The sequence below is a fragment of the Branchiostoma belcheri genome, unplaced genomic scaffold (assembly GCF_001625305.1).
Source record: "Branchiostoma belcheri isolate BF01 breed outbred unplaced genomic scaffold, Haploidv18h27 scaffold397, whole genome shotgun sequence".
In the NCBI taxonomy this organism is placed as follows: domain Eukaryota; kingdom Metazoa; phylum Chordata; class Leptocardii; order Amphioxiformes; family Branchiostomatidae; genus Branchiostoma; species Branchiostoma belcheri.
Genome location: NW_017804017.1, coordinates 55,492 through 64,141, shown reverse-complemented (window position 1 = coordinate 64,141; position 8,650 = coordinate 55,492). Strand labels below are relative to the sequence as shown.

The 8,650-nt window shown below is 46.2% G+C and overlaps 1 protein-coding gene across 1 annotated transcript in view; it reads right to left on the bottom strand.

The window, feature by feature from the left end:
- LOC109476855 overlaps positions 1-8,650 on the bottom strand; it is a 46,905-nt gene that overhangs the window by 14,972 nt on the left and 23,283 nt on the right. The window contains exons 3-4 of the mRNA XM_019777872.1: positions 7,166-7,439; positions 5,125-5,320 (exon numbers count right to left, since the gene is read on the bottom strand). Coding sequence (XP_019633431.1) covers positions 5,125-5,320; positions 7,166-7,439 — 470 coding nt within the window. The remainder of the gene's footprint in view (positions 1-5,124; positions 5,321-7,165; positions 7,440-8,650) is intronic.

Below are 8,650 nucleotides of genomic sequence, written 5' to 3'. Positions count from 1 at the left end.
TCAGACAAGTCAAGACAAGATGATGCAAATTAGTCTGAAAGCTCCTGTTATACAGAACAGGAGCTTAAGTGTTGTCTGTCCTCGGGGCTGGGAGTGCCAAATCCCAAGTGCCGGAAAGATCGACCCGTAGCCCCCCTTCCCTGTTGAGGGTGGGGTTGTACATTCTTTCATATAAATCAGTTGCTTGAGTAACTGTTTTTTGGCGTATCGTATTACCTGGATGTCTAACCTTCATCGACACATCAAAGTACATTTTTAAATAAGGGGTCATTTTTTTAACCATGGCTGCATGGAAAAAACGAATTTTCCCAGGGTAACGGCTTAGTACTCGAAGAAGCTCAGAACCTAGTGTTTCCAAAATTTGAATTTAATCAAAATCGATGCGATAAGTTTATCGCTATCTTCGATGGCCCGAACACACCCACAACGCATATAGAACGTACCATCCCGGCGGTCAGGCGAAAACGCCACATAATCATCCGCGCGGACTAATGCCAGGAAGTCTTCGCTGGACCACCAACATTACGCCACCTATAAAGGCTACAACTAACAGGCTTTTCAGGAAATACAAATATATGTACACAGATATTACGATTCCAGGGATATCGCGGCCAAAACATACCGTTCAAAGTCACGTTTCCGGCGATTTACTGCGCACTTACTTAGACTCTGGTCAGAATTAAACTCCGATCCGGAACCTTAAGAGCTCTAACAAGCAGCCAAAACAAGATCTTAGACTAAAAGCCATTTTTTTCAACAAAACAAAAAGATAAATTACTCTCCAGCTGGAAAATACCAGGCTGAGCATTTATCAACACATACCAAAAAAAAGGATGTTTTCAGTGGATTTGGATGCGATTATGAAATAGACTTGCAGAAACAAACTGGGCCTTCTGGGCAGGCGCAATTCGGTGACCTTTGCCCTGTCATGGTCCCGAACTTGACGTTTGAATGATGACATCATCAAGAAAAATTGGAGCCGAGGAACTGGCCTGTATTGGCCCTGGAGCCATAATTGCATCCAAACCCACTGAAACATCCTTTTGGGGGCATTTTGGAAAGATATGTTTACAATGTCTGTCAGCACAAGTATGGCACTGATAGACACAGAAATGGCTTAACAGTAGCAATATGTCTGAAGACAAAAAATGGTGAAAACAGACAAAAAAAAACAATGCCAAACACTGGTCAGTCGGTAGAGAAACTTGGTTTGTCCTGTCCGGAACACAAATTTCCTAATTAAAAGATGAAAATTAACTTTTGGGGGCATTTTGGAAAGGTGTATTATACCCAAAATGGCTGCAATATGAACTGGCAATGTGTTCTGAAACATTCCTGCCCATATTACATTCCCAACTGGGTCTCAAATCGTAAAGCGATTTAATCAGGCGAAGTAACTCCATGTCTGCTAAGGCGAATAATCTACAATCAATACACAAGCTACAGGGGGCGTCGGTTTTACACGCAGACCTCCCGCTGGTCGGTCGTACCACTACCTTGGAGGTGGCAAAATGACTGTCGTAAAATGACTGGGGTCGGTAAAACCCTTATTAGCCGGCCTGTGGATCGGAGAATGGTAACCAGGCTAGTAACCTGGGACCGATTAAACGTCTCTAAGCCGGAATGTGGAGAATGGTAACCAGGCTAGTAACCTGGGACCGGTTAAACGTCTCTAAGCCGGAATGTGGAGAATGGTAACCAGGCTAGTAAACTGGGACCGGTTAAACGTCTCTAAGCCGGAATGTGGAGAATGGTAACCAGGCTAGTAAACTGGGACCGGTTAAACGTCTCTAAGCCGGAATGTGGAGAATGGTAACCAGGCTAGTAAACTGGGACCGGTTAAACGTCTCTAAGCCGGAATGTGGAGAATGGTAACCAGGCTAGTAAACTGGGACCAGTTAAACGTCTCTAAGCCGGAATGTGGAGAATGGTAACCAGGCTAGTAAACTGGGACCGGTTAAACGTCTCTAAGCCGGAATGTGGAGAATGGTAACCTGGATAGTAAACTGGGACCGGTTAAACGTCTCTAAGCCGGAATGTGGAGAATGGTAACCAGGCTAGTAAACTGGGACCGGTTAAACGTCCCTAAGCCGGAATGTGGAGAATGGTAACCTGGCTAGTAACCTGGGACAGGTTAAATGTCTCTAAGCCGGAATATGGAGAATGGTAACCAGGCTAGTAAACTGGGACAGGTTAAACGTCTCTAAGCCGGAATGTGGAGAATGGTAACCAGGCTAGCATGACAACGGCCGTTCTGGCGGTAAAAAAAAATACATTTCAAGAGAGTCGATCAATTGCTGATACTTTGATGTGTAAATATTCACACTTGGAATTGAAGTTTTAGAACTGCCTCAGCTCAGATGCACAATCGCTGCTTTTCTCTCATTCGGACGGACGGAGTGTTGTAATCGGCTGATTTTTCATGTTCGCAGTCAAAACACTGGGTTCTCTTTGTGTAATCGGCACGCAATTTTATACGCCGTCTGCGGGCATGCCCGTGTTGATGCACGAATGTGTATTTTTGCCGTTGCTGCTTTCGCGGTCAATGTAATATCGCAGACGCACCCCTACAATTACGAGGCGAATTGGAATGGTCCAGAAAAACGCGTTGTTTGGAATAGCAGTGGGGGGGGGTAAAAGTTCATGCAGATACGGGGTGGCTTTTATAAGTGGTTCCAGATGTTTTTGCCCATGGTTAAGAGATGCCAAGTTTTTTGGAAGATGTTCGCAGCCAAAACGCATTCTTCCGTACGTCGCATTTTTGTGTAATTTCGCATGTGGTGTGGCATTATGTCCGGGATGATGCACGTCTTTTTATTTTTACCGTAGCTGTTTTGATATTGGAGTAAATGGTTATTTTCGAAACATCCCCATGTCGTTGAAATGTTGTCGTCCGTTTATGTCACCGGTAGTAAGTCGCGGCGGGGCTGATGGGGCGGAAATGTGGGGTGGTCAGAGGTCAACATTAGGAAATGTTAATACCGATGACGTAATCCTATCGATTTCAAACTGGTCGGGTGTGGCGACCTAGTGGCGGCGTGTATTTAGTCACGTAGCAACTGGCCGGTCGTCCTAGCAACGACACATGGCCAATATTTTTGGGTTGGGCCGCTCCATAGTGTTAGTGGAGCAGCTCTTTGTAAACATGGACAATATTTTTGAGCAACCCATCAATGTGTTCTGCCTCGTGGTCGGATGTGGTCTGGGGCTGGTAAACCGCACATACAGTACTAGTAGATCGGGTAATTTTATGATTTGCTAGTTGTAAAGGCGTCGTGTAGTATGAGCCGGTATATGAAGAAGTAGCCTGTGTTACACAATCATGCTTTCGGCCGGATTGATGTGCAACTGTTACTAATTGCAGGGACTGCGCTAATGCCGACCAGTCGCGCTGTCCTGATACACCGCGAATGTGCGAGTGTTCCCTGTAGACAGTCCCGGGAGTCATTTTTTTCGCACATTCCAGGAGCCAAACCAAAATACGTTCATGAACCGAGTCAAAAAAAACGAAACGTGAAAATCGGATGATCGGACCTGATGTACATTTCTCTTTCTGTAGATTGTACACACAATACAAACATCTTTAGATAATCTGGCCATGGCAGGTAAAAAAAAAGTAACCCTGAATCATACTAGATTAGCGTAAATGCATGTTTATGCGTTCAAAACAAGAAAATAATTTGTTTCCCGGTATTAATCTCTTGAAACACGGCGCTGAATATTTACGCAAAAATATTTCGGGCATCGCGCGCCCTTCCCCGTTGTTTAGACTGTATGCAAATCTCGCGTCACGTGTCGGCATTTCGGATCTCTGATTGGTTGTTGCGTCTTAAGATGACTGAGCCGACGCGCGTTTAAACAATTTTTCTTTGTTCGATTTATCACACTTCACAGAGAATTGTCGCCAATGGCTACTTCTTTTTGTTGCAATATATAATACTTCACGGAGAATTGTCACCTATGGCTTCTTGTTTAGATTCGGCTCGCAAAGATGTTCACTTCTCTGCTGTCGTGGGGAGTACTAGTTGAGCAGAGCGTTTATATTGACATGTGTCAACAATGTATTGTCAAAAGAGGATCTGGATTACACGCAATTACCGCAACAATGTTTGAGGTTCAAAAGGTTAATGCTATGATTTTAAGGCTGCATTTCAAAGCAACAGCCCTAAGGCGCCCGGGAACGAAAATAGATGCACGCGGAAAAGTCGAAACCGTCTGTCGACATGAAATATGCATGGGGAAAACTAAGCTAACAATTATAAAACGGAACACGCTCACGATTATAAGACAGTGGCAAAATAATCCTGAACACGCCCACTTTTAACCCCGAGCATTAAGGGTCACTAAGGTATAACCCCCTGACAATGTTGTTGAAGAGCCTTCCATGTATGGCATAGTTTGCAACACGCGCACGTTGTTTTTTTTTTGGCAACACGTAGGTTTCCTACTTGTTGCGTAAGATACATTCTTCAATGGGTTCAGGCTTTGTCAGAAGCACACCATGCAAATCCATCTACATTTGTGGTGTGTGTGTATGTGTGTACATGTGTGTTTGTGTGTGTGTGTGTGTGTGTGTGTGTGTGTGTGTGTGTGTGTGTGTGTGTGTGTGTGTGTGTGTGTGTGTGTGTGTGTGTGTGTGTGTGTGTGTGTGTGTGTGTGTGTGTGTGTGTGTGTGTGTGTGTGTGGACACTGCTTGGATTGGATACTGCCTTGCCACCGTAGGATCTACTTGGAGATCGGCAGTTCTCGTCAATTCCGCCGGTGGCGCACATGTATCATTTTACAACAGCAGGAGCGGTGCGACCTCGCCCGTTGAAGGACACCTTTAGCCCGAGGACGTTTTACCGGTTCCAGCCAATTCAAGTGTACTGAGGCGAAAAATCTACAATCCAACCACTAAACTACATGGGAGCGTCCGTTTTACACGTGAAAGGGAGTGTCGTGCACTACTTGGGAAGTGGCGTGCATACTGAACCGTCCATTAAAATGCCCGTCGTAGGCGACCGTCACGGGCAGAAAAAAGCTGTCCTACGACTTCGGAAATTTATGTAGGTTTGTCCTTCTATACATCGGGCCTAAAGAATACGATAGTACAGCTTGGAAGTGTTGCATGCACACCCTAACGTTGACGTCGTCGTCACGTCCTACAGGTTGGCGCTTAAACAGACCACAAAGTCGGCTCAGCCTCAACACGCGCTCCCTGTCCGGGGGCAGCACAACAGACTGCGACATGCTAGCCGGGTTGCGAGACCACCGCAGGCTCGCTCCCCGGTATCTCCTACGGCGCTGGGAGTACTGCCCGCCCGCCCAGGTCCAGTAACTAGCGCACGATGGGGTAATTTACGAGGAAGGTTTCAATTAGTCCATTAACTAGCGCACGATGGGTTAATTTACGAGGAAGGTTTCAATTAGTTCGACTACAGGATTAGCCTCCTTCACAGACTTCTGATGCAGCGGCGTTATTTTTCTTCGGGGCGCGACGCGAGTTATGCCGCGGGGACGGTTTTGCCACCGAGGGATTGTGCGGAAACCGCCTCTCTCCGGCAAAATCCCTCGGTGGCAAAACCGTCCTCGGTGGCATAACTCGCATCGCTCCCCGAAAAAAAAAAGAATTAAACCGCCGCATCAGAAGTCTGCAAAGGATGCTACTACAGGACGACAATAATCAGGAAGGACAACTGGAAAGATCAAGCGTGTCAGGAGAGAACTGAGGCCGGTAAAACACCCCTAAGCCGGCCTGTGGAAAACGGTAACAAGGCTACAGGATGCCCAAGTCACGTCTTCTTTGAATTGGCAAAAGGTAGTCTCTAAGCAGGACATATTGTGACTACATCATTGGCAGTCCTATATCCAATACGCTACCTGAATTTGGCTGGCGAAAAAAATATACATAAAGAAAGACCTATAAAAACACCTCAGGTGGGGTCGTGTGGCGCAACGGCAGCGTGCGCGACTCGGAATCAAGAGGTCCCGGGTTCGAGTTCTGACATGCCACCGATCTTGTGCCCTTGCGAAAGGCACTTTACACGACTTTCCCTACTAGACTCAAGTGAAAATAAGTATTGTCTGTCCAGTATACGTTTCTATGTGCGGGACACAACACCAGCAACAGTTGCCATTGTTCCGCGTGTATTGCATTGCTGCAATTTCAATGAAAAAACACCCGGGTTCAACAAGTCAAATATAAGCCGAAGCCTGAATTTTTAACTTCTGCTCAGTAGGAAAAAAAACAACAACACGAACAACAAACGTAGTTTGAGATAGATTTCCGACTGGACTAGTTTTATACCATGAGAAAACGGGTCCAAGTCCAATACTTGCCCTTCTAAATTAACGTGTGTTGGATTTTGGCAAGCCGGCGATACAACCCACTTGCCATGTTATACATTCGCTGGACGCAAAACAAAATGGAAAAAAAAATGGTAGCATGAGATCTTTTATCTGAAGTACTACTAGTATCCTGGTGAAAAACAAACCGTCGTGGCTCCCCGCTATTTCTCCGGCGCTAAGTGTGCGTCCTCCCGCCCAGCCTCCCACCCAGCGCACGCTAGGGGTTTCGCCGCGAGAACGGGACGGCAATATTCCAGTAATTACGTTTAGAAAGATCGACTGCCAGAGGCCTGTTAAACAAACTGGGTCCAAAATAATCCCAAACCGTCTAATAAATAATGGTGTTCATGCCACTAAAGTAGGGGTAGCTAGCTAAAGCACAAAAAGAAGGTGAAGTTGACATTCAAATCTAACAACACTCTGCGGATAACCTTGAATGTAACTGCCGAATTGATTGGAAGCAAAAATAAAACGGTGAAGTGTATTTAAACTTAAAGTGGAGAATGGTAACCAACTTTGAGCGGGGGCCGTTAACACATCACTACATGCCCCCGGTATCCAATACGCCGCCGGTTGGCGAAAAAAAGGCAGCGGCACAAGAAAGAAACACACAGGCCATAAAACGCATACAAGCTAAATTTAATCTAATTTAATCTCTGCTAGGAGTGTAGGAAAAACACAACACGGGTGTCTGCCATAAAAACTGAAGAAATCAAACATACAACGTAGAAATGTGCGAGTACTCGACTCACAGTTGTAGGTTGTTGGCTGTAGCTGTAGGGTTTGTCGGTAGGTTGTGTGTTGAAAAAAAGCGGTGTGCGCACTGTCTGGAGACGGTCGGGTCGGCTGGGACTGTCTGGTCGACTCGGACTGTCGCTTCGACTGGGATGGTCGCGTCGACTGGGACGATCGGGTCGGCTGGGACGATCGGGTCGGCTGGGACGATCGGGTCGGCTGGGGCTGTCTGGAGACGGTCGGGTCGGCTGGGACTGTCTGGTCGACTCGGACTGTCGCTTTGACTGGGATGGTCGGGTCGGCTGGGGCTGTCTGGTCGACTGGGACTGTCGCGTCGACTGGGACGATCGGGTCGGCTGAGACGGTGGCGTCGGCTGGGACAGTCGGGTTGGCTGTGAGTTACAGCTGATCCGCGGTGTGCCGCAAACCGCAGACTTGTCCGCCTTTTATAGCCTCCATGGCTCCTTACACCCACGTCTGACGCTACATCACGCCACGCTAAAATGACATCATGGTCCCTCTGGCGGTTGCGTGGTCGGAGTCTGTAGTAGTCTAAAAGGGCAAGTAGGACAGATCCACTAGGAGAAACTCTTACAGACCATTGAGGGTCTAACTGACCACTAGATTAGTCGCCCAACATCTCGTGATGGCCAGTTGCCCTATTTGTTGATTTTTTTTGTTTGTTTTTTTCTTAAAGGAGTCTGATGGACACCACAGGACCCCTGTGAAGGAATGGAACGTGACCGTAATTTTACGTTGGCCTTCAAAAATCAAAATGAAAGGTCATTGCGTGGGCTGCCTGGGTGTCTGGTTTGGAGCGTCTGTGACATTTTGTTCTTACTGCGAAGGCGTAATTACTTTAATCGTTCTGTTTATCACAAAATCCTTCAAGAAACATTAACGACATGTAACAAGTATATATAATAAAACCTATGGTATGTGTAATTACAAACTTGTTCTAGTAAACTCCTCCCCAATACATTTTACAAACTTACATTTTTGTATGTATTTGTCAGTGTGTGTGTGCATGTGTGTGTGTGTGTGTGTGTGTGTGTGTGTGTGTGTGTGTGTGTGTGCGTGCGCACGCGTGTATGCATGTTATGTATGTGTGTATGTACATTACAATCCATGTATGCCTGTTCGTGCATGTCTCTGTGTGTTTGTGTGTGTGCATGAGTGTGTATGTGTGTATGTATGTGTGTATGTATGTATTTATGTATGTATATATATATATATGTGTGTGTGTGTGTGTGTGTGTGTGTGAGTGTGCATGAATGTGTGTGTGTGTGCATGCGTGTGTGTGAGAGTGTGTATGAGTGCGTGTGTGTGTGTGTGTGTCTGTGTGTGTGTGTGTGTGTGTGCATGAGTGTGTATATATGTGTGTGTGTGTGTGTGTGTGTGTGTGTGTGTGTGTGCGTGTGTGTGTGTATTCACATATGTGTGGGTTAATCCCATGCAAGTCGTAATATAAGTCAACTACAAGAAAAGGCTAATGAGTACCAGATCCCACTCTCTATATTTCATTTGACTATCGCCATTCCAGACATTCCATCGCCCTTCTGCAAGACCATGGAGCAACATCCAT